This window comes from Bison bison, unplaced genomic scaffold, assembly GCF_000754665.1.
Source record: "Bison bison bison isolate TAMUID 2011002044 unplaced genomic scaffold, Bison_UMD1.0 scf7180017864379, whole genome shotgun sequence".
Lineage (NCBI taxonomy): Eukaryota > Metazoa > Chordata > Mammalia > Artiodactyla > Bovidae > Bison > Bison bison.
Genome location: NW_011494951.1, coordinates 12101186 through 12127440, shown reverse-complemented (window position 1 = coordinate 12127440; position 26255 = coordinate 12101186). Strand labels below are relative to the sequence as shown.

The 26255-nt window shown below is 40.8% G+C and overlaps 1 protein-coding gene and 3 non-coding genes across 4 annotated transcripts; 2 read left to right on the top strand and 2 right to left on the bottom strand.

Annotated features, from left to right (window-relative positions):
- The first annotated feature begins 321 nt into the window (after nucleotides 1-321).
- GPX5 (glutathione peroxidase 5) lies at nucleotides 322-9275 on the top strand. Its single transcript, XM_010857311.1, has 5 exons — nucleotides 322-432; nucleotides 3231-3384; nucleotides 6326-6443; nucleotides 6921-7020; nucleotides 8105-9275. The coding sequence occupies exons 1-5, from the start codon at nucleotides 352-354 to the stop codon at nucleotides 8309-8311; spliced, it is 660 nt and encodes a 219-aa protein (XP_010855613.1). The 5' UTR covers nucleotides 322-351; the 3' UTR covers nucleotides 8312-9275.
- Nucleotides 9276-12977: 3702 nt separating this feature from the next.
- Nucleotides 12978-13071, top strand: TRNAI-UAU. The gene is made up of 2 exons: nucleotides 12978-13015; nucleotides 13036-13071. It is a non-coding gene; the product is annotated as a tRNA-Ile (tRNA).
- A 3654-nt stretch (nucleotides 13072-16725) lies between these two features.
- Nucleotides 16726-16798, bottom strand: TRNAR-UCG. The gene has a single exon. It is a non-coding gene; the product is annotated as a tRNA-Arg (tRNA).
- A 5365-nt stretch (nucleotides 16799-22163) lies between these two features.
- Nucleotides 22164-22237, bottom strand: TRNAT-UGU. Its single transcript has one exon. It is a non-coding gene; the product is annotated as a tRNA-Thr (tRNA).
- Nucleotides 22238-26255: the final 4018 nt, after the last annotated feature.

The following is a 26255-nucleotide window of genomic DNA, read 5'->3' as shown; positions in this document are numbered from 1 at the left end:
CTGAGATGTCTGGGGGACTGCATCTACACCTAGACATGGCTATCCACTCAGAAAAAATAGACAGTCTTGAAGGAGTGTGGAGTGCTTGCCCTCACCTTTTCATAATTCTGCCAGAATTTATGTGAGTCCCAGGTCCTCATCGCACTAGTGAGCGCTGAGTGCTCACGGGGGTGTGTGTAGGTGAGGATGTGGTTTGAATTCTATGTCCTCTTGCCCTACTCACACCCTAGAAATCCTTGCCGCCCTGCGATTGGCCTGCATAGGCTTGGGCTAGTCCCTGGCAGACTATCAAAAGGTTACTGGGTGCCCAACAACCTCAGACTCTCAGACCAGTGATCTGAAGATACTACCATGACTATACAGTTAAGGGCCTCTTGTCTTTTTCTCCTTTTCCTAGCCGGCTTTGTGCAGACAAATTCCAATCTAGAGAAGGTAAGTGACTTCCAGAGAGGATGGGACAGGGTTCAAAGGTGCAGTCTTGGGTTCTGCTCCAAGATCCCACCCTCAGCCCGTCTTGTAAGGCTCTGACCTATGCTTCCTCCCTCTGAACCTTTCTTCACTTCTCCTCAAAGCTTCTTCACTTCTATGGTGTTCCTTGAGCTGAATATGGTAAGGACAAGAGAACCCTTTTACTGTGGTCCTTTCTTCCCTTCTTCTCCAGGTAGAGGTTGCCTGGACATCCCTCCAGCCACCCATCAGTATGCATCAGAGCTAGGTCTGAGGCATGGACTGTAGTGGGCATCAGAGTGAGGAGGGATTAGGGTTTGGAGGAAAGTTTGAGTTGAGTCATCTCAGACACAGCTAAGCAGGAAACATATGAAGATGTGGAAAAACAAATGTGGAAGTTTTAGGGATGGATAAAATCAGAGTTATCAGAGAAACATAAAATATATGGGAAAAAATAACTGGAGGCCAAAACAATTGGATCTGAAGTTAGAAGTCTTGAATTCTGGCCTCAGTTCTATTTCCAATTCATGGCTTATTGATATAATAAAAAACTTGCCTTATTGATAAAAATGTGTGTATGGCAATGGCAGGGGCAGTTTAGGAAAGAACAACAATAAATTAGAAGACCCAGAAGCAAAAAGCAATCAAAAGTTAGGGGCAAGCAAACTCTCATTCACATAATGGGTTATCATTTTTGGCCTTAGACAAGTCACTTCACCTCCATTAGTCTCTGCTTTCTCACCATAAATGTGTGTAAAAGAGGATCTACCCACTTGTTCACCCAGTTATGGAGGGGGGAGGGTGAGCAAAAGTTACCGTGCATATGATGTGGTTTATAAATGCAACTCTAGTAAGATCTTCCTTCCTCTTGATTAGATAACCTCTTGAGTGATTATCCTTATTTTTGAAAGTTGATACAGTGTTTATGCTAACTGGCGCTGGCTACTTGGGTGTGGAGACCCTTGGCTGTAGAACTTGCGTAATAAAGGCCAAGTCTGGAGATATTTGAGACATATCATGCAGACCCAAATAAATGTGAAATAACAACGAATATCAGGAGTAAGCTGGACCTAGAGGAGTCTTCAAGATCAGAGTCTTAAGGCCATGCATTCTGGTACCCAATATGATTTTCAGAAATTTTCAGCACAGTAGCAAAGGCAGGAAAAAGGCAAATTCTTAAAAACAAACGTTTAGCTGGGAACTAGGCATAATGGAGATAGGAATGGATACTCTGATATAATGTTCTCTTTATATATGTCTCAGTTTTGCTGGTGTGTATTTGTATGTGCATTTAGAGAAAGGTGCAAAAGCCTGCATAAAGAAAATGCCTCTCTCCCCAGGAGTAAAAGCTAAGTAGCTCAGTGTGCTAGGGATAGAATCAGTGGTAGAGTTTGGTTTGGTTTTGTGTTGGATCACTCCTTTAGGTGGGGCAGATGGTGTCTGATTAAAATCTTTTGTAGTCCTTGCATTTCCAGGGAGTCTAGTTTAATCCTAGTTCAAGTCTGGACCTTTCTTATTAGATTAAGGCCTTCCCTCCTTTCTCTGGTCAGTACCTTTCTGCCTTTTTCTGACTGGGTGGTTTGAATGTTAGCTTTCTTTTCATACTTTGGGATTTTACATTCCCTATACTCCAGAAGCCATTTATAGCAGCTTCCCTGATATAGGGAAGGAAATCAGGATGTGCTGGTGAGCCCTGTGGAGTCAGCATATTTTGGGTACTGCATGGACCCTGCATGGATAAAGACAGAGGAGAGATAAGATGAGATCTGCCTGTAGAGGAATTTAACCTAAGGACAGGCAATGAAAATTTCATGCTGAACTTATTTCTATTATGTGGAACTTTGCTCAAATATGTTCCACAGATTGGATAAGGATTAAGGTAGATGGAGCTGGTGGTGAAGGTAGGTATTAGATAGCTAGAGCATGATGGGTAAGGAGTTGGGCATGTGATAAGTTGGATGCTGCCAGACACAGTTTAGTGACCTGCTTACAGATGGATTTTTGAGCTCTCCATCTCTTTTCCTGGCAGCTACAAAAAGTTAGAATTTCATAGTATTGGCTTGTAAGAGTGCATTGAGAGAGAAAACTACTCAAGGTAGGAGTAATATTAGATTCTAGAATGTTAAACCTGGAAGACTTTCAGGATCTAATAGGAATCTAGAAAAATGTCTTCATTTTTACCAGTGGGGAAACTGAGGGCCAAGGATGAAAATTTCCCAGGATCACAAGGAACTCTAACAATAGAGCAAGCTTCTGATTCCCAGCTAGAGCTCTTTCCACTCCACCATGCTGATGAGTTGGGCAGGAAGTCAGAAGACCTAGGGAAAGTTAAAGAAGTAATAAGGCTATCCTGAAATACTTGGGCAATTAAAAACCTTCTCTCCACTGAGGGAATCCTGGCAAGATGCCTTCAACCCAGAGACAAGGGTAGTTTCATTTTCAGAGAAGCAAGAAAGCCAGTATGCTTTTCAGTTTGACTCCACTTACTTCCAGGCCATCCAATTCCAGCTCATGAATCTCTGCTTTTTTCCATTCATTCAAGCAGTTCCTGGTATTTTACCTCTGCAAAGATAATAAAGAGACTTGACTGCCTGTTCCTCAAAAATACCATTGCCTTTCAAGTCACAAGGCCTAGTTTCAATCTTGTCATTGACACATTAGATGACTCGTATTTGTTTTCTGGATCTCAGTTAATATATGTATTATTCTTTGAATGGTTTGAAAGATTATACTGACATTAGGAATTATTATTACTAAAATTATGTTTTTTTAAAATCTTCCAGATGGATTGCTACAAAGATGTGAAAGGCACTATCTATGATTATGATGCTTTCACTCTTAATGGAAAGGAACACATTCAGTTCAAGCAATATGCGGGCAAGCATGTCCTTTTTGTCAATGTGGCCACCTATTGTGGTCTGACAGCTCAATATCCTGGTAAGAGTTCATAGTCAAATTTCCTTGGGACTAATTTTCCAGTTTGTTATATTTTAAGTCATATTGGTATTATATTCTAATTTTATATTCTATATATCAAAATAAATACTCATGATCAAGTGACTTTATTCCCTAATGTCAGGAGTCAGCAAACTATGGTCCACAGGGCAAATCCAGTCAGCCTAACTTTGTAAATAAAGTTTTATTGAACACAGCCATGACCACTCATTTGCAGATTGTCTATGGTTGATATTATGCTGCAAGACAGAGTTGAGTAGTATGAGTGTTGGTGCCAGAGACCATCTGAAATGACTAATCTGGACCTTCACAGAACACGTTTGCTGACCCCGTCCTACATCCTGCCTCTGCTTTGCTCCTGAGATTTCCAGGAGAACCAATAATGTGTTTGATAGCTAGCAGTCTCTCTGAAGATTCAAGTCTTCTTGGCAAATATACGAGGTAGGATTGATGTTTTTGAGACTTTTCCAGGTAACTTACAAAGACAGGGAAGAGCAAAAAGGGCTTTGTACCTGGAGCACATTTAACTGGAGCGAGGGCTGGAGAGGAGACCATAAGAGAGGCGAATGCTTCCTCTCCAACCTCAGCACCTCCTTTAGGTGTAGATTTTTCCCCTCTCTGTGCATTATTCAGGGTAGAATGTTATCTTTCTCATATCTTAGGCCATATTGATTAAAAGCCAAAAAATTATGAACAGGACTAATTTTTATCAGAAATAGATGCCTTTCTTATATTTGAACTAATAAGAACTTCATTTTTAAGTTTTTCATTATTATATTTTGAATAGGTACTGAACTGAACTGAACTATATTCACAAGGCTCAAAATTAAAGGAATAAAAAAGTTTAGAGTAAAAGGTCTTTTCATTTCTTTCCCTTCCCTTCTGATGACCAGTATTATCATGTTTACAAAATATATATGCATTCTTTTTTTTTTACTTTTCTATCAATTGATGACATATAATAAATGATGATGATGATAGTCACTCAGTCATGTCCGACTCTTTTTGACTCATGGACTGTACCTGCCAGGCTCCCCTGTCCATGGGATTCTCCAGGCAAGAATACTGGAGTGGGTTGCCATTTCCTTCTCCAAACAAGTAATAAATAAAATCTGCCAATTTGCTTTTTTAAATTAATAAGATACCTTGGAGTTCGGATCACTTCCTCCCTCTGTTTTAAGATTGAATAATATTCTATTGGACCATACTTCATTTTGCCAGCTATAGGGATTTTTAAAATCAATTTATTCAGTTCCAACTCTGTATGTAATAGGTGCAAGAACTGGGGAATAGTTTCTCAAGAACTGGAAGACAGGTTTCCTAATTAATAGTCTGTTTCCTAGAGGAGTTATTGTCTATAGTGACTAAAGACAAGAGGGGAGGATGTGAGGAAAAGTACTTAGGAACCATGTGGAAATAGGAAAGCAATCTTATATTGCAGAAAATAAAAATGAAAGGACTCAGAGGAGATATCAGTTGACACTGTTGCCTGAGCAGACTGTTCAGTTAGGGACTGGCTAGTGTTTGTTACGGAACTGAAGAAGTCTGGCTCACAAAAGATGAAAAGATGGTTATAAAAGTTCGGGGAAACAATCTGAAAAACTTGGGGAAGAAGGCAATTGGAAGCTTGTGTTTTGGTATATCAGTGAGGGTTTTTAGGTAGAATGCATCTTTAACATCCTGAAGATTGTTAAAGAACACCAGAAAACTCAACTTGAAATTTCTGGGTTTTTTTGCCCCTGTCAGATTTACCCCCACTCCACCCAGGGTGAACTAGCCTGTGAAGAGAGAAGTCCATTCTCATTGTGTGTGTCTTTTCCTTTAAAAAAAAAAAAGATTCAATCTAGCAATTAACCAATCAGGGAAGGCAAACTGATGGTCAGAGATGTTTAAATGTGGTTTTGTTTAAAATTAAAATGAAATGAAATTTTTAATTTTTAAATTGTGGTACAAAAAGACAAAATATAAAATTTACCATCTTAACCATCTTTTAAGAAGACTGTTCAGCAGAGTTAAAAATATTCATTGTTGTGAAACAAATCTCTAGAACTTTTCTATCTTGCAAAACTGAAACTCTGTATCCATTAAATAGCAGCTCCCCTCTCTCCTTTCCCCCAGCCCCTGGTAACCACACTCTACCTTCTGTTTCTATAAATTTGACTACTTTAGATACCCCATGTATTTGTCTTACCTGCAGTATTTGTCTTTTCATGACTGGTTTATTTCACTTAGCATAAAGATTCATTCATGTTGTAACATGTGACAAAATTTCCTTCCATTTTAAGACTGAATAATATTCCATTGTAAATGGATATACCACATTTTGTTTATGCATTCATCCATCAATGGACATTTGGGTTGCTTCCACCTCTTGATTTTTATGTATAGTGCTCCTGTGAACATGGATGTGCAAATATCTCTCTGAGACTCTGTTTTCGATTCTTATGCATATATGCCCAGAATTGGGACTACTGCTTTATGGTAGTTCTATTTTTAATTGTTTAAGAAACCTCCATATTATTTTCCATAACAGTTATACCATTTTACAATCCCACCAGCAATGATCTGGTGAGCTTTAGAATAATAAAGATGACTGGGGAGCCACCTCAGAATAATGTAACCAGAAGAACTTCTGGAAAGGAATCTGGGCATCCCTATTTTTAAGGAATGGCCCCATCTAATTCTGATGTGCTGCAGATTTGGGAAATACTGCACTATAACAAAGGGCTTTTGCATACATGTCTGGAGATCTAGTACCTCATTTCAGCCCTGCCATGAACAGTCTTTCTGACTTAGATATTTTCCCCTTTTCCTGGACCTCTGTTTTTCCCTCTGTAAAATGAGCATTTCCAAGGATCACTGTCTATATACACAAGGCAGGCTCTCTGGCCAGGCCACCATATTGTCCATTCTCTACCCATAGAACTGAATGCACTACAGGAGGAGCTGAAGCCCTTTGGCCTAGTTGTGTTGGGATTTCCCTGTAACCAATTTGGAAAGCAAGAACCAGGAGAAAACTCAGAAATTCTTCCAGGACTGAAGTAAGTGCCTACTTAAAACCCTATAGAGATCTGTCTCTGTCTATCTTTCCTCCATTTCCGGAGGCACTTCCATGTTGGGGACTTCCAGGATGGGCAGTGGGTTAATAGGCTTGGGTACCTACTAACTGATTTTAAATTTGGCCTCCACTAATGTGAGTCTGGCAGTGTCAGAGATGCTTTCCCTTTCCCTGGGAAGTGAGACCTGGATGGATGGTGGAGGAGTGGGAGCACAGAAATAGCTCCTGGTGTTGCTGGTACAGAAACAATTCAGATGGGAGACAGTGGCAGCATGTGGAATAGAGAAAAATAAAGTGTCAGGGAGCCCAAAGTTTATCGATGGTCTTATTTTCCCTTCCCAGCCCTGTTTTCTATATCTCCACATCTGTTTCCCCTTTTTCATAACCTCAAATCCTGGTACCCTATTATAATTTTCTCTCATATTCTGGGGCTTCTTGGGAACATTATGGTTCATTACAGGTATGTCCGTCCAGGAGGAGGATACGTACCTAATTTCCAGCTGTTTGAGAAAGGGGATGTGAATGGTGAAACAGAGCAGAAAGTCTTCACCTTCTTAAAGGTGAGTTAATTACTGACCTAAGCTGCTTCTTCCTTACTATTCCTAATGTAGAGTTGGTGTGGTAGAAATGGACACAAGGGCTCCTGCCTGGAGGAGGGGTTGGACTCTTTGGAAGAGATCTCCTTATAAGCATAGGGACTAGGGTTAAATTTGTTAGTACCTGTGATGCTCTGGCTTTGTGGTACAAAGCACTGTGTACTTTCACTGGGACCACTCTCTTTTGTTCATTGACATTCATTCATTCAAGGAACATTTGTTGAGTGCCTGCTATCTATAAGGCAGTTTGCTAAACAATAAGGGTGTAAAAATGAACAGACGCAGTCCCTGTTCCTTGATGAGTTCACACTGGAGAAGACAAAAAAAAAAAATGGCAGATGTAATACAACGCAATAAGTGCCTTTTATGAAACACTGGCTTTTAGATACAGAGAATGTGAGAGCTGAGAAGGGCCCTTAAAGATCATCAGAGTTCAGTGTTCTTAAATGCTGGACTGTGGGCCAAGGTTGACCCATGTTGAGATTTTTATATATACTGAAAAAACAGGGCAATGTAAGGAGGGTTTCATAAACATCAACTGATTTACAGAGCTGCCCTTTATTCTAAGATTAGGACAAATATGTAATTTATTCTTATAATTATCTCTTTAAAACTAAATGAATAATGGTGTTTTAAAATTTTTCTCTTATTTTTCAAAACAAAATATTGGAACTCTATGGCCCCCAAAAGGTATTTTCGAAAGATGACTGGCCCACGGAGCATCAAGATCTAGGAAACCACATTCTAATCTATTCCCTTTGTAGAAAAGGAAATTGAAAGCTAGAGAGGTGACATATCTCATTCATAGGAACAGGATTTTGTGATGGGGTCACAGGGAGAAACAGAAAGAGGGAACAGACCTTTGCTATAATATCTACAACTTTCTTGGTAGTTAGCATAGTTGTGATTCAGAGAATATATTAAGAATCATAGGAAATGAAAATATCTCAACATAAGTGGAAGTGGAGTATCTGTGGGTGAAAATAGCCTGGATCATCCATGAGCAGAAATGATTCCGTCATTTCTTTTTTCCATCTCTCTGCTGCAGCAATCCTGTCCTCACCCTTCTGAGATTATGGGCTCAATCAAACATATATCCTGGGAACCCATCATGGTCCGTGACATCCGCTGGAATTTTGAAAAGTTCCTAGTGGGACCTGATGGCATCCCTGTCATGCGCTGGTTTCATCGGACTCCAGTCAGTACAGTCAAGACAGATATCCTGGCATACATGAAGCAGTTCAAAACCAAATAAGAAGATCAAGTTGGGGGCAGGAGCCATCCTGCTTCTCTACCTGAAGACCTGTTTAAAAACAAAATCTTTTCTCTACATTCTCTTCCTAAATGCCCTCCACTTGACTAAATCACATATAGTGCCAAAATTCCCACTCTCTATCAAGTAGATTTATGTTCAGAAGGCTACTACTATTTCCCCCTGCACGAGTATGTGGGTAAGAGAAAAGAATGGAAACCCTAAACCCTCAGCTATCTGTTAACAAGTTTAATAAAATATATATATATATATATATACCTCCCTAGAGGAGGGTCTGGCAACCCACTGCAGTATTCTTGCCTGGAGAATCCCCATGGACAGAGGAGCCTGGCAGGCTGCAGTCCATGGAGTTGCAAAGAGTCAGATATGACTGAGTGACTAAGCACAGTATATATGTGTAGATATATATATCTACACACACACACATATATATATATCAAAGGAAAATCATTCATCCATGAGGATAGGTCAATTTGGCATGATATCCTGAAAAAGAATGTTCCTACACATTCTGAGTCTTCCTTCTTTCTCTACCCTAAATGTGTAGAATTGACAATGCGGTGAACAGCCGTACAATTTAAGTTCTACTTCATAACATTTGTCTTCCCCTAGAAGAAACATGTAAAGTCAATTTCCAAAGATTTTCAGATCAGTCTTTTTCCATGACACCCCACCCACCCTACCTCCACTGATGTGTCACTCTTTTGTAGGAGCCCTAGATAGAGTGGGAGCAAGAAATTGCCTTACGTGAAGGGAAGAGTATCTCCATGACAGTGGCAGTCAGAGCCTCTTTTTAATTCGGACCCTACAAAAATTTTCCTCTGTCTGATCTTTAGTGTATTCAGATTATGATACTTGGGCAGAACATCCTCTGAAAGATAGGCTTTCCCTTCTCAACCCTAGAACCCTTAGCTTCAGAACCAGCCCTGCAACTATCTCCAATAAAATGTTTCCTACAGCATCTGGAACCTGTGGTTGTTTTCAAATCCTATCCGGAGCTCAAACTCATTTTCTCTCTGTCTTCTTCCTCACTGTGACTGTCACAGATGGTGTATTGACATTTAAATATCTGGACCCTTTGGATAGAACATTTGCCTTCCTAGATCCTTGGAAGGTTGTTATCTGATGATTCTCAACTGTCATCCCTTCCTCACTGTGACTGTCACAGATGGTGTATTGACTAAATACCTGGACCCTTTGGATAGAAGATTTACCTTCCTAGACCCTTGGAAGGTTGTTACCTGATGACTGTCAGCTGTCACCCCTCTTTAGGAATTGTCTCAGGTCAAGGTCACATTTCATTTCCAAGGGCACCCTATATCCAATTATTGGTCTATGAGAGGTATAACAGCCAAGATCTGACTTCTCAACTCAGGACACATCTAAAGGGCCCATTCCAGTGGTGGAGACCCCCAGGAGTAGGCAAATGCCCTTTTGCACTTGCACTGCAGCCCAGTTTGTTCCTCTGACAAATTTTGATTCTTCATTGCTTCTCAGGTGTTCACCCTGAGATAGTGCCCCAGTAAAGTTTCTGAATGCAAATCCCCATTTTGGAGTCTTTCCAGGGAACACAAAATACAGTAGTTGGTACCAAAAGTATCTGAGAAAAAAATGCTAAGATGATTTTTTTTTTTTTTTGCCACACCCATGCAGCAAGTGGGGATATTAATTCCCTGACCAGGGATGGAACACATGCCCTTGAAGTGTCTTAACCTTAAGTGCAGTGTCTTAACCACTGGACTGCCAGGAAAGTCCCTAAAATGAGATTTTTGAAGCTGGATTGTCCATCTGGTTGGCAGTAAAGGGATTGGTGGAACACAAACAGCCACTGGCACAAAGAAGCAATTTTTAAAACTTTCACCCAACCTGAACTGAGATGCTGTACTGATGGATATACAAAAGCAAATGTGATGTATCAGGTGCTTGATAAATATGGGAGAGATGGTAATTTTTTTTTTTTTTGGTAATTATAATGTAATAGAATTCTTCAGTAGAAGAAATTGATGCCTTGGAGAGAGATGATAAAATGCTGAGGATGATATCTCATCAAATAAAGTGAAAGTCTCTCAGTTGTGTCCAACTCTCTGGGACCCAGGCCAGAATACTGGAGTGGGTAGCCTTTTCCTTCTCCAAGGGAATCTTCCCAACCCAGGGATTGAACCCAGGTCTACCCACATTGCAGGCAGATTCTTTTACCAGCTGAGCCACAAAGGAAGCCCATCAAGTAGAGGCTAATGTGAAAGCCAGAGTCTCCATGGGAGGGTATAAAAAAACTCTTATATCCTGCAACTCAAGGACAAAAAAAGCTAAGGTTCAGCTCCAAGATTTAATCACAGGAATAGTAGGACTCCAAAATATGTTAAATTCTCAAACCAGATTATCTTCCATGCCTAGGTCATGGCCTCAATTGGAAAACAGAATATTGAGACACTGGATGGAGACATCTGGTGGGATGCATTGTTGTTGCTATTGAGTCGCTAAGTCATGTTTGCCTCTTTGCGACCCCGTGGACTGTAGCCTGCCAGGCTCCTCGGTCTATGGGACTTCCCAGGCAAGAATACTGGAGTGGGCTGCCATTTCCTTCTCCAGAGTATGCATTAGAACATCTCAATCTCCAGATTTCCCAAGATCCTTTGAGCTTTTTAGAGGTAGCCCAATCCTCCTTATCAAGGGTTAGTTAGTCCTTCTTCCTTGAAGACAATGCAGAGATCTCTCCTCTGCCAAACATGTACCTCTGCCACCCATTCGGCATCATTCCATACACAACTAAATTCTAAGTGTTCTGGATCAAGGAGAGTAGAATGCCAAGTTAGTTGATGTAGAATACACTGATACTAGAGCATTCTCCCAAAGTACAGAATTTTTATACACTGGCAAGAACTCAACGTACTGTTACGACTCTCCTGCTTAAAACAGCAAAAGCTCTCACTAAATGAGGTAAGAATGCCAGGACTCTTGAGATTGACGGCAGAAAGAGGGATCAAAAACTCAAAGAAGTGGACATGCTAGAGTGGATTTACCATGTAATATTGAAAAACCCACTAGATGAATTGGTAACAGGAGAGCCAAAGGATATTCTGTTGGGGGTGGGGGAAGGCATGTGATGGGAGAGGGACACTACCATTACTAAGAATTTCCATGGTGAGTGTCCTCTATTGGCCTTGTGCTGGTGATTCGAGATTCTGCCACAGAAGTGGCTTCACTGACAGCAATGGGAATTATAGGATCTCGAAGCAATTCAGGCCAGAAATAGCAGCACTCAACTGCTCAGAATCTGGTCAGTGTGTGCATGTGCATGCGCCAGGTGTGGGTGGGCAAAAATAATGTAATGAAAGACAATTTCAGAGAGGTAGCCAACTTTGTAGACAGTGTTGAGACGGTTAATAAAATACAGCATCCCTAGAAACAAAATAGATGGGCAGCCAACAAGCGTATCACTGTCTACACAGAAGAAATCAAGGATAATCAGAAGACTGAGGGTAGCTGCCCCAGTTAAAAATAAAATCACAATACCTTGCCCAGTTTCTGATCTTAAACCAGTTTTCAGATCTGACGTCTTGGATTAAAGGAGAAGCCAATTCCTGAGGACCCTGCAGTGTCACTGACAATATATAGAATATATTTCCCCCATTTCTTTCCTAAATGGACTTATAACCCTTTACTCAACAATCATAGACTCAATAAAGAGAAAAACCCTCAAATTTCAAGGACTATTGGAAACAAGGTCCAAGTGAATATTGATATGGAAAGACCCAAAGTGTCATCATGGCCCCTCTGTTAAAATGGAGGTAATGGGGTTCCGGTCACAAGTGAAGTTGTGTGTCTGGTTCACAGTGTGTCCACTCAGGCCATGGATCCATCTGGTGGAAGTTTCTTTTGTCCCAAAATGTATAACTAGAATGAAAAAAGCTGAAATGAACCACAAATATATTTCTCTGAGTATGAGACTTCAGAAAATTTTCAAGTTACCACCTTTTTATTTTTCTGCATTTCCTTAGTCTGTATTGCATTTAATGTAGTTTATTTAAACTTAATACATTTAAAACAGTGCTTTTTCTAAAGGAAATATTAGCTCTCTGAATGTTTCAGGATAGCAAAGTATTTTAACATTCTTAAGTTAAAAAACAGTGACTGGGTCGGGGTGGGACAGGTGGCATCTGAAGCAGAGGGAAAGTCGGCCGAGCGCAGGGCAGAGCGGAGACAGAGGTGATGCAAGAAAGTAGACCCGCTGAGATGAAAAGTCCCCGGGAATTCGGAGAAATGAAAATGCACTGTGGTCTTACAGACGGAGTACACACTCCTGAGTGGAAAGCTTCCTGCCTTTGTGGAACCAATGTAATTTTTTCCCCCATTCAAATGCTTTCAAATAAGCCTGAATTTAGAGAAGCCGTGGGAATATGAGCGGAAAATCAAGATGGAGATGACTGCGACGCTCAACCGCGGCTGCATCTCTGTACTGTGGGGAAAACGGCGTCAGATTGGCTGATACCAACTGATCAAAGACTGCTGTTGTGAATTGCATATCAGATTCAAAGAGAAAACCCCATATCAGAAGGCGCCATTTTATTCATAATATTGACTACCTTAAACAAGTCTTGATCTGTGAAAGTATATTCACTTACACCTCCCCAAACTTTTACCTCTCAGAGCTCCAGTGGCGCAATCGGTTAGCGCGCGGTACTTATAAGGCAGTACACTTGTGAGCAATGCCGAGGTTGTGAGTTCGAGCCTCACCTGGAGCAAATTTTACTACTCTCTAGCCATATGAAACAAATTAAATTTGAGGTTCCCACAAAGAGATCAACGGTTGGGATTTACATACTAGAGCTTCGTTGTGGGTTGTCTTAAAATTCTCTGTTTACGGTCGTGCATGGTTTAAGTACCATCCCGCTGATTCCGGTGCCTGCCTTCTTCCGACACTTTGGCAATTTAACTTTTGTCTCTTGCCAAGACTGTTTCACAGTAATAAACTACGTCTGATTTGTCATTTATGTGAAATGTGGACGCTCTTGGTTTTTAAACGTATCTCAGTGGAAATTTTCCTGTGTTTGAACCTGCTTTCCTCAGTTTCTCCACTCATCGGGGCTTCCTCTAAGGTGCTTATTACTCTCTTTAAGTCCATGCTGCCTGTAGATACATCAGACACTCAGGAACTCAGTATCAGAAAAGGAGTTTAACCAGGAGTCTGTGTGTGGGTCACTTAATCTCACCCTCTCTATCTTAAACATTATCAGAGTCATCCTGAGACAAGGACATGGAGCTCTCTGGCTTTACAAAAATTTATAATGGCACGTGTTCAAATGCTCAGCACTATCAGTGCTTTTTCAGCTGCTGCTACATTTTGGAGTGCTTACATTCTCCCTGGCCCACTTTGAGCTGCCCACCAGGTAAATGTGGGTTCAAAACAAGGTTCACAGACCAATTCAGATTAACACTGGTAAAGAAGTGATAACGGATAATTTACTTACCAAGATATATCAATAGTGGCTATTCACAGTGTTGTTTTTAGTGTTAAATGAGATAACAAAGCATTGTTTGATTGATTGATTGTTGTTGTTCAGTCACCAAGTCCTGTCACAAATTCCTACTATGCATGTCCCTTTGGAATATGATTGTGCAGCAGCTACCATCAAGAGGTGGAGTCTATTTCCCTCCTTGTATGTGAGCTGACCTTGTGATTTGGCCAATAGAATGCTGTGGTAATGATGTTGTGGGAGAGAGGTTGTGGGAGTTTCAATATTAGGGTTCAAGAGCCTTATAACTTCTCCTCTTGCCATCTTGAGACCCTGAGACATCATGTGAAGAAATCCTACCTAACTTCCTGAAAGATGGAAGATCATGTGAAGAGAGAGTCCCAGTCATCCCAGCCATTCATTCCACATGACACCCCAGACAGTGAGTGGGAACATTTTGGACCATCTAGTCCCAGTCAGGCTGCCAGAAAACTGCAATCAATGAGTGACCACAAGCAAAACCAACAAAAGAATTGCCTAGTTGAGCACAGCCCGATAATTGACCTGCAGAACTGGAAACTAAATGTTGTTTTAAGTCACCCACAAAATTTGGGTGAGGTTTGTTATAAAGATGTAGATGACTGACATAAGCATTTAGCATGGAATTAGAATCCATAACAAGCAAACAGATTGATTTAGTGAGTAAAATTACCCATAAAGAAAAGCCCAAGTCTAGACATCTTAACTGCTAAATTCTACCATTTTTTAAAAATTGATATTAATTCTTTACAAACTCATAAAAATTGGAAAAGGAAGCCATTATTACCCTGTTTATTTAACTTATATGCAGAGTACATCATGAGAAACGCTGGGCTGCAAGAAGCACAAGCTGGAATCAAGACTGCCAGGAGAAATATCAATAACCTCAGATATGCAGATGACACCACCCTTATGGCAGAAAGTGAAGAGGAATTAAAAAGCCTCTTGATGAAGGTGAAAGTGGAGAATGAAAAAGTTGGCTTAAAGCTCAACATTCAGAAAACAAAGATCATGGCATCTGGTCCCATCACTTCTTGACAAATAGATGGGGAAACAGTGGAAACAGTGTCAGACTTTATTTTTCTGGGCTCCAAAATCACTACAGATGGTGACTGCAGCCATGAAATTAAAAGACCCTTACTCCTTGGAAGGAAAGTTATGACCAACCTAGATAGCGTATTGAAAAGTAGAGACATTACTTTGCCAACAAAGGTCCATCTAGTCAAGATAATGGTTTTTCCAGTGGTCATGTATGGATATGAGAGTTGGACTGTGAAGAAAGCTGAGCACCGAAGAATTGATGCTTTTGAACTGTGGTGTTGGAAAAGACTCTTGAGAGTCCCTTCAACTGCAAGGAGATTTACCCAGTCCATTCTGAAGGAGATCAGGCCTGGGATTTCTTTGGAAGGAATGATGCTGAAGCTGAAACTCCAGTACTTTGGCCACCTCATGCGAAGAGTTGACTCATTGGAAAAGACTCTGATGCTGGGAGGGATTGGGGGCAAGAGGAGAAGGGGACGACAGAGGATGAGATGTCTGGATGGCATCACTGACTCGATGGACGTGAGTCTGAGTGAACTCCCGGAGTTGGTGATGGACAGGGAGGCTTGGAGTGCTGCGATTCATGGGGTCGCAAAGAGTCGGACACGACTGAGCGACTGATCTGATCTAATTACCCTGATGCTAAAGTCAAACAAAGACATCACGAGATAAGAAAACTACAGACCAATATCTCTTATAAACATGGACATAAAAATTCTCAACAAAATACTAACAAACAAAATCCAGCAACAGATGAACATATTACAAAAGGGCCTGAGGAAACGTTTGAGGATGGTGTCTGTGTTCATTATCTCCTTTGTAGTGGTGGTTTCATGAGTTATACATATGTTAAACTATAAGTTTAAATACATGCAGTTTAAGAAAATTATGCCTCGATAAAGCTGTTTAAGAAAAAAATCATTACAGCATTCGGCATGAGCAGTTGTGGATTTTTTTTTTTTTTCTTTCTTTCCTATACTGTGGAAGAGCTGTGTCTGGTTAGACTTATTTCTTAAGTTCGTAGTAAACGGAAGGACATGTGATTTTCTCAGTAGGAAGACTTGACAACTAATTCAAAATATTTCATAGTTTAAGACCATTCAAAATCTCAGTTCCTACTTGAATCTAATTTGAACCGTCATATTGTTATATGAATGTGTCCATTACACCTAAATATTCAAATGTATTTGACCACGTTCTTTCCACTTGTGCAGAAGCTGCTCCCTCTTCATTATAATTTGCCTGACTGGTCTCTTCTCATGGTTCCAGGTTTCTGTTTTAACCCTGACTCCTCAGATACTGCTTAATGTTCAACTAATTCATCCCGCAATGTGTGGGAGAACCCACAGAAAGACGGTGCGCCTCTCAGGTGGCACCCACGTGAAACCAGGAGCCAGCTGCTCTAAAACGTGGCAAGTTTTCCTGTCGAAAGGGGGCGCCATTTAAACTGACTTCCAAAAAGCAAATCTCAACATTTTCAGCGTCAAAGTACAGAGCGGCACCTGAAAACCAACGGAAGAGTCGTACGCTAAAATAAGAGACGTCCAGACACTGCCGGAAAAGGAGAGCAGAATTCTTTGACATTCGTGCCTTGTGGCACCCACCTCACTCACTGGGTCCACCCAACCCCCTGGAAGAGGCTCCAAAAGACCAGGGCTGGCGCTCTTCGCAATCCCAACACCTGCGTGCCTGCCTGACCAAGGACTCCTATAGTACAAAAGGCTGGATGGAGAGGGCTGGCGCCGACCCCATTTACTGAACCACTTTTACTCAAAGGGAGATCTCTGATGCTATAATTTGGGATTTGAGAGCTGGGACGGCGATATCTGGGTAGAGGTAGCAGGAGTGTGAAAAAGGAAACCACAACCACGAAGGGATTCGAACCCTCAATCTTCTGATCCGAAGTCAGACGCCTTATCCATTAGGCCACGTGGTCCTCTGCTTTTAGAATGAAGGAAAATATTACAAGTATTGAGAATCTGGGCTATTCTTGTTACTGTAACTCATGAAAAGATATATTTCCCATCAATTTTACTTAAAAGGTGGTGTCATTGGTACAAAACACAAGTAACTTCTTTTAAGAAGTTATGGTTAGAGACTAGGGCAAAATGGAAATTCCGCTTTTCTCCAAACTCCTACCCTTAGCCTGACACCAAATTTCTTTTCTGAACAGAATTTTACACTTGTATTGTAATGCCTCTTCAGTCGGTTGATAAACCTGTTTTAAAAAAAAGAAGAAGAAGAAGAAGAAAGGATTGAAATGTCTTTCTGTAATCACGGCTACAAAGGCTCGATTTACCTTCAGAATGAAGACAAAGTCAAAATTAAGACCCTATGGGAATAAGTGAAAATTACAACAAAAAAAAAGACCGCTCCTGGCATCCTCTCAGCTGGGCGCCCAATCCTGCCAAGACGTCTTCAATTAGGATTGAATTGAGAAGCGTCTTCCTAGGCCTGGCCCTTCTTGGAAACCACGAAGAACAGGCCCACTGAGTACCCTACAGGGACACCTTAGTAAAAAGCCCAACGACTGTACTTACTGAGCAATTAGAAAATGTCCCTCCTCTTGTGCAGCCACTGAGTTGCGGGGTTGTGTGACTGAGAGGGAAGGAACCATTCTTCAGGTTAGAAAGGTTGGATTTTGAGTCCGTTTGTTGTTGTCTGTTTCCTTTCCAGCTCATTTCCCATAGCCACTCTCATCTCAGCGGATCTCGATCCCCCATTAGTGATGGTGCGGGCGAGGAAAATACACGGGTGGTGGGAAGGTGCGCGGGAGGCCTGGAGGAGTTACTCACACCGCCTGCTTTGGACCCTGTTCCTGAAGGGTGCGGTGGGCGCGGTGAAAGCAACCCAGCTGGAATCTGAGGCATTTGGGGGGCCTCATTCCCCATTATTAGGAACTGCGAGGGCCTGATTTTGGTCTTCATCCAACCTGCCTTCTCAGAGCATTCCAGCTCCCAGCCCCGAAAAGTTGAGGTTACATAGATTTTTCACAATTTAGAGATGCTGGAGAAACAGCGTTTTCTCAAAAGCTTCTGAGCACCCTGAAGAGGCTGCTCTCTTTTGCTTGCTTTCCAGGAAAGCACCACCCCAGTTCTCTGGGCCACAGCAGGTCAAAGTGACAGACTGTCTGGGGTCTGTCCTTAACCCAGCCTTCAGTAAGCATTCCAAGAACTGAAATCTAAAAGATGAGAAAGGTTAGCAAAAAATAAAATAAAAAGCAAAAGAAGAGTATATCCAAAAGGTGGATCAGAATGTGCAAAAGTGTGAGAAATTTTGCCCAGTTAATTTGAAGTTTTAAATGAAATCGTAACAAAAAATCAATTAAATTTCACTGAAAAAAAATAGCAAATATGAAGTCCCAAACCATTAAATTAAACCATAAATACTCAAAAAATTTTCCCACAGAGAAAACTCCAAACCCAGATATTTTAATCTGAAAGTTCTATAAAACATTACAGGGAAAATAATTTCAGTTGGACACAAATACTTCCAAATATAGTAACAGAGGGAAGCCTCTCCATCTCATTTTATAAGCCTACTTTCATCCTAATTAAATCAAAGCCAGGAAACATGAAGAAATTAAAGGGAAAATGTTTACCTCAGTACAGGCAGAAAGAGCATTTAATAAATTTCAGTGTCCACTAATGAAACAACAATCTGGAAATAGAAGGAAAGTTTTTTAACCTGATTTTTAAAATACAAAAATAATCTGCAGAAAACATAATACTGCTGCTACTGCTAAGTCACTTCAGTCATGTCTGACTCTGTGCGACCCCATAGACGGCAGCCCACCAGGCTTCCCCGTCCCTGGGATTCTCCAGGCAAGAACACTGGAGTGGGTTGCCATTTCCTTCTCCAATGCATTAAAGTGAAAAGTGAAAGTGAAGTTGCTTAGTTGTGTCCGACTCTAGCGACCCCATGGACTGCAGCCTACCAGGCTCCTCCGTCCATGGGATTTTCTAGGCAAAAGTACTGGAGTGGGGTGCCATTGCCTTCTTCGAGAAAACATAATACTTAAAGGCAAAAAACTCAAAACATTCTGTTTGAAATTAGGAACACATGAAGTAAGCCAGAAATTACCATTTGTATTCTCTTCCAGAAAAGACCCTGATGCTGGGAAAGATTGAAAGCAGGAGAAGGGGCCAGAAGATGAGATGGTTGGATGGCATCACCAACTGGATGGACATGAGTTTGAATAACTTCTGGGAGTTGGTGATGGACAGGGAAGCCTGGTGTGCTGCAGTCCATGGGGTCGCAAAGAGTCGGACACGACTGAGGGACTGAACTGAACTGAACTGATTCTCTACTAGACAAAAGGAAAGCAAAAAAATAAATAGCTGTGATGACTAGAAAGGAAGAAACAGAACTGACTTTCTTTTTAACAGATCGTGTTGGCAACCTACTCCAGTATTCTTGCCTGGAGAATCCCATGGACAGAGGAGCCTGGTGGGCTACATTCCATGGGATCACAAAGAGTTAGACACAACTCAGTGACTGAACACACACACATACATATGCTTATGTACAAGATCAAACAGAAAAATTATTATAAATAGTGTCAGAGTTTTATCACATTTTCATGACAGCTATAAAAATTTAGTTATATGCAATAAAGAAATATCTAGAAATCACACAAAATGAGATATTATGATAATATTTCAATAATAAGGAAACATTCCAAAACAAATACAACATGGTCTCATCTATAGAAACTATAAACTAAGCATATTAAATAATCTATTGTGTTAAATACATATATTAGTAGTAAAGCTTAAAAGCAAGGGACTGAATAGGAGGGAGGGAAGGGATATATGTATACTTAAAGCTGATTCATGTTGTTGTACAGCAGAAGCTAATACAAAATTGTAAAGCAATTACATCCAACTAAGAAAAAAAAAAAAAAAAAGAACTAAGGACTCAGTAATGTGCATGAGGAATCTTGGGAGTAAATTATCCAGTCCAGTCAGAAGGCTGCATCCAGTTCCTGGCTGAAAAATTAACTGCAATCCCATGAGAGACCTCCAAGCTAGTGCCACCCAGCTAAGCTGCTTCTAGATTTCTGATGCACAAAAATTGCTTGAGAATAAATGTTTATTGCTATTTTAAGGTTTAAAAAAAAAAGGCAAGGAAATGATCATCACAAGCATTAATATAGTAGTTATCTCAAGTGAGAGAGAGAAGTAAAGTGGAGTGGGGCAAATGGAACTTATAAAATAAAGGCAATGTTCTCTTTCTTAATTGGTGGCTTTGTTTTTCTTTTTAAATTATTTTTAATTGAAATGTAACAAACATGCAGGAAAGTGTACAAACAGAAGCATATACAGAATACATTTATGTAGATTATCTCTGAATATATATGTATGTGAGTGAAAGTCACTCACCAGAATACTGGAGTGGGTAGCTATTCCAACCCAGGCCTCGAACCCAGGCCTCCTGCATTGCAGGTGAATTCTTTCCCAGCTGAGCCACCAGGGAAGCCCTTATATATGTATATATAAATGCGTATATCACTGAATATTTACAAAGAGAACATGTCTATGAACTCTCACTCAGATCTTTTGTTCCAATTTATTGCCACTATTTCTATCAAATTGAATCAAAAATTAAGTTTTGTCACCTAGGTTATCTGTGTCAAGAAATACCAGAAGCCCCTCTCATGTGCCTCCTAACTACTTTCTTCTTAAGAGTAACCACATTTTGGACTCTGATATCATCTACTAGCTTTGCACATTTTAAATAACATATAAATAGAATTTTACAATATGTACTCTTATGTCTGGCTACTTTTCTGCAGCACTATGAGGTTCATCCATATTGTTGCATTCAATGATGTTATTTGTATTTATATATATAGTTATACATATATATATATAATCCTATTGTATTAATATGCCACAATTTATCCATTCTAGTGGTGGATATATGAGTTATTTTCAGTTTGTGAAAATTGTGAATAGGACTGTTAGGAACACTTTTGTATATGCTTTTCTGTGGACTTGTACACAGATTTCTATTGAAAACTGTAGTTAAGAAATTGACCCCATTTTTTATATTTGCTGACAGCTTTCAAGACCATCACTCTCACATCTAAGCCAGCCCGTAAGTGCTTAAGCTCCCTCAGAGGGAAGATCAACCCACGCTAGTCCTGGTTCTCACTTAGGAATCTTCACTCCCCTCTCCCCTCCACAGCCTGCCCCCTAATCCTGTAAAAACCAAAGCCCATCACCCCTCCTTGCTCTTATTTTTGGACTTACCTGAGAGCCTCCCCTAGTCTTCCCAGAAAACTTCATTATGTGAAAGATAAATGTTTTCATATCTCCCAGGTACATATGTAGCATTATCGATCTCGCCAATATGAATGCTTTGGGTATGGCGACCATTTCATTTCAGCTGAATGATTGCAAGATAGATGTGCACTCATGAGTGGACTTACAGAGTCACAGCAAGTGACTTTACTACACTTTTTTTGGCAAGTGGCATATATGATTTCCATATATCTGTAATTACATGTAAGAGAAATGGACAACTGAAAATGGGAAAAAATAAAATATGACAAACTAGATAAAAAGATAGATGAAAAACAATTATCCATAACCAAACAAACTCGTCTGGTGAATGCAAGACTTTGTTTCAACTCTATTTCAATGCTATAGAAATGCTAGTGCCAGCTGGGCTAATGAAAAAAAATGTTGATTCAGGTTTTCTTTTGTTTACAGAAATTTTCTTTTTAATTGAAGTATGATTGACCTACAGATCTATGTTAGTTCCAGTTGCACAATATGGTGATTTGATATTTCTATTACAAAATAATTACCATGATAACTCGAGTTACCAAAGATATTACTATATATATATATGTATATATATATTTTTTTTCTTTTTACTGTTTTCCTCATGCTGTACATTTTATCTTCATGACTGATTTATTTTGTAACTGGAATTTTGTGCCTCTTAATCTCCCTCACCTATTTCACTCATCCCTCAACGCCCCTCCCCTCTGACAACCACAGTCAATCCATGTTGCCCGAAACTGTGAGAATGTGCGTATTCAACACCTCTCTGACCACTCCCGAGATGGGGACAACCATCCCATAATGGAGGTGAAGCAGGTTTATTTATTTCCCCAGAAAATGACCTTCGCCAGTTCATTTGCCCTTTTGTGACGGGAAGAAGAGGGTTGCAGAGATTTTAGATCATTCTTAAGGTTCTGCCTTTTTCGGGATCTGAAGGAGGCAGCGGGGTGGTTCTGTAGTACTGAAATCTTCATTCTTTCTCAGGAACAAAGAGGCGTGCAAAATAGGCCCTACTGGGATTCGAACCCAGGATCTCCTGTTTACAAGACAGGCGCTTTAACCAACTAAGCCATAGAGCCAGACAAGGTACAGCCTCCCAAAGAAACTTTAAATCAATTTTCTTTGTTACTTTGAAAAATATCCAGATCTTTTCCAGTCTTATATACAGGTTGTGCCCATTTCAGTGACTGAACAAAGGGCTTGACAATGTGATGATTACTATGCCTCAGAGAGACATAGAAGTTAAAATGAGGCCACAGACACCACATCCGAGTCCTGAATTTGCGTAAAAATATTCTAATACATTATATTTCCATAGCACTTTGGAATTACAAAAATTTGCCTCTCTGAACATCAAAAGCAACCCCCAATACTGAGCATATTATCATTCCTATTTTATATTCAACTCCAAAAACGTTTAAGGACTTGTTCAAGTTTGCACAGATAGCGAAGAAGTGGAGTTAAGACGAACTCATTTTCTCATGCTAATTCATTACCATCTGAGTCACCAGGAAAGCCCTCTGATGCTAATTCAACCACATTGTCAGCACAGCATTTTCTCATGCTGCAGAAAGAAACAACCCCAAAAATCATAGCAGCTTAGAGTAACACACCCTGCTCCTGCTATTTGTCTTCCATGACTCCGCCCAGGATGAGGGAGCCATCTCTACCTGAAACATTGATGGTCTCTTGACAAACGAAGAAAGAAAAATATGGCAAATCAAGAACTGTTTCTTGGTGCCCAAAAGTGCCATGTCAATTCTGCTCACATTTATTATCCAGAGTGAAATAAGTCAAATCTGGTATCTGTGGAGTGAGGCACATCCCAGGAAGAGGCAGTAAATACTTTTGAAAATTATAATTTTTCACAACTACCATCCCATATAGTCTCATTTGTGAAACTCAGAACTTTTTTCTTTTTAAAAATTTATTTGTCCATAAAGACAGAAGATCTTGTCTGTGTTGAAAATGTTCAGTTTTGTGGCTTTTAAGTTTTTAGTTTGGGAAACATGAGTATCAGTTCGTAAAGATAAGCTGGGCTAATGTGGGCACTGTAGAAATTCAGTCAATATAATCTATCATTGCTATGTATTTGGGATGGGGAGTAGGAGAAAAGATGAAAGATGAAACCACAGTTAGTTAAGAAGAGTAAGAACAAGGTAGTTCTTGACAGCAGCTGTACACCCAGATACACTCATCTGAGACTGTGATTGACTACTTTGCATACGGTTAATAGTAAACACAGTCCGCGGGAAAAGCGGTCTTGTTAGGTGGTCACTGTGGCTTGGGGCTGAGGCGGTCCCCTCAAGAGTAACCGCGGGCCTGTGCCACGGTCACGCCACTGGCCTTTTCCTTTAGCCTTCTCGCTCACCAAAAGATTTTCCCGTCTAGTTATAAAGTGCAAGTTGTTTGCCAAAGGGATTACTCTTTGGATTAACACCTGTAGGAAATGAGCTGCACTGCATCCCAGCGAAGACCTCAGCCAACCCCACAGGGGCGGCGACGAGAGGAGTTACCCCGCGTCTGAGGTCAGGGGCGGCGGCGGGGAGGAGATACCCCACGCCCCCACGCCCGAGGCCAAGGGCGGAGGCCAGGAGGAGCAACCCCACGCCCGAGGAGCCATGGCTGCGTGAGCGCAGGAGGGCCTAAAGGAGCTATCCCACTTTGAAAGTCAGGAAGGGCGGCCCTGAGGAGATACCCCTCGTCCAAGGTAAGGAGCAATGGCTGCGCTTTCCTGGAGCAGCCGTGAAGAGATACCCCACGCCCAAGGTAAGAGAAACCCAAGTAAGACTGTAGGTGTTGCAAGAGGGCATCAGAGGGCAAACACACTGAAACCATACTCACAGAAAACTAGTCAATCTAATCACACTAGGACCACAGCCTTGTCTAACTCAATGAAACTAAGCCATGCCCGTGGGGCAACCCAAGATGGGTGGGTCATGATGGAGAGATCTGACAGAATGTGGTCTGCTGGAGAAGGGAATGGCAAACTACTTCAGTATTCTTGCCTTGAGAACCCCATGAACAGTATGCAAAGGCAAAATGATAGGATACTGAAAGAAAAACTCCCCGGGTAAGTAGGTGCCCAATATCCTACTGGAGATCAGTGGAGAAATAACTCCAGAAAGAATGAAGGGATGGAGCCAAAGCACTACCCAGCTGTGGATGTGACTGGTGATAGAAGCAAGGTCCAATGCTGTAAAGAGCAATATTGCATAGGAACCTGGAATGTCAGGTCCATGAATCAAGGCAAATTGGAAGTGGTCAAACAAGAGATGGCAAGAGTGAATGTCGACATTCTAGGAATCAGCGAACTAAAATGCACTGGAATGGGTGAATTTAACTCAGATGACCATTATATCTACTACTGCAGGCAGGAATCCCTCAGAAGAAATGAAGTGGCCATCATGGTCAACAAAAGAGTCCGGAATGCAGTACTTGGATGCAATCTCAAAAACGACAGAATGATGTCTGTTCGTTTCCAGGGCAAACCATTCACTATCACAATAATCCAAGTCTATGCCCCAACCAGTAACGCTGAAGAAGCTGAAGTTGAATGGTTCTATGAAGACCTACAAGACCTTTTAGAACTAACACCCAAAAAAGATGTCCTTTTCATTATAGGGGACTGGAATGCAAAAGTAGGAAGTCAAGAAACACCTGGAGTAACAGGCAAATTTGGCCTTGGAATATGGAATGAAGCAGGGCAAAGACTAATAGAGTTTTGCCAAGAAAATGCACCGGTCATAACAAACACCCTCTTCCAACAACACAAGAGAAAACTCTATACATGGACATCACCAGATGGTCAACACTGAAATCAGATTGATTATATTCTTTGCAGCCAAAGATGGAGAAGCTCTATACAGTCAACAAAAACAAGACCAGGAGCTGACTGTGGCCCAGAGCACAAACTCCTTATTGGCAAATTCAGACTTAAATTGAAGAAAGTAGGGAAAACCACCAGGCCATTCAGGTATGACCTAAATCAAATCCCTTATGATTATACAGTGGAAGTGAGAAATAGATTTAAGGGCCTAGATCTGATAGATAGAGTGCCTGATGAACTATGGAATGAGGTTCATGACATTGTACAGGAGACAGGGATCAAGACCATCCCCATGGAAAAGAAATGCAAAAAAGCAAAATGGCTGTCTGGGGAGGCCTTACAAATAGCTGTGAAAAGAAGAGAAGAGAAAAGCAAAGGAAAAAAGGAAAGATATAAACATCAGAATGCAGAGTTCCAAAGAACAGCAAGAAGAGATAAGAAAGCTTTCTTCAGTGATCAATGCAAAGAAATAGAGGAAAACAACAGAATGGGAAAGACTAGGGATCTCGTCAAGAAAATCAGAGATACCAAAGGAACATTTCATGCAAAGGAACATTTCATGCAAAGATGGGCTCGATAAAGGACAGAAATGGTATGGACCTAACAGAAGCAGAAGATATTAAGAAGAGATGGCAAGAATACACAGAAGAACTGTACAAAAAAGATCTTCACGACCCAGATAATCACGATGGTGTGATCACTGACCTAGAGCCAGACATCCTGGAATGTGAAGTTAACTGGGCCTTAGAAAGCATCACTACGAACAAAGCTAGTGGAGGTGATGGAATTCCAGTTGAGCTATTCCAAATCCTGAAAGATGATGCTGTGAAAGTGCTGCACTCAATATGCCAGCAAATTTGGAAAACTCAGCAGTGGCCACAGGACTGGAAAAGGTCCATTTTAATTCCAATCCCAAAGAAAGGCAATGCCAAAGAATGCTCAAACTACCGCACAATTGCACTCATCTCACACGCTAGTAAAGTAATGCTCAAAATTCTACAATCCAGGCTTCAGCAATATGTGAACTGTGAACTTCCTGATGTTCAAGCTGGTTTGAGAAAAGACAGAGGAACCAGAGATCAAATTGCCAACATCCGCTGGATCATGGAAAAAGCAAGAGAGTTCCAGAAAAACATCTATTTCTGCTTTATTGACTATGCCAAAGCCTTTGACTGTGTGGATCACAATAAACTGTGGAAAATTCTGAGAGAGATGGGAATACCAGACCACCTGATCTGCCTCTTGAAAAATTTGTATGCAGGTCAGGA

Bases quoted from the DNA above. Each gene is read 5' to 3' on its own strand.
- GPX5 (XM_010857311.1), top strand. From the start codon at position 352: ATGACTATACAGTTAAGGGCCTCTTGTCTTTTTCTCCTTTTCCTAGCC. The intron at 3,385-6,325 runs GTAAGAGTTCAT...CTCTACCCATAG, and splicing joins TCTGACAGCTCAATATCCTG to AACTGAATGCACTACAGGAG. The intron at 7,021-8,104 runs GTGAGTTAATTA...TCTCTGCTGCAG, and splicing joins AAGTCTTCACCTTCTTAAAG to CAATCCTGTCCTCACCCTTC.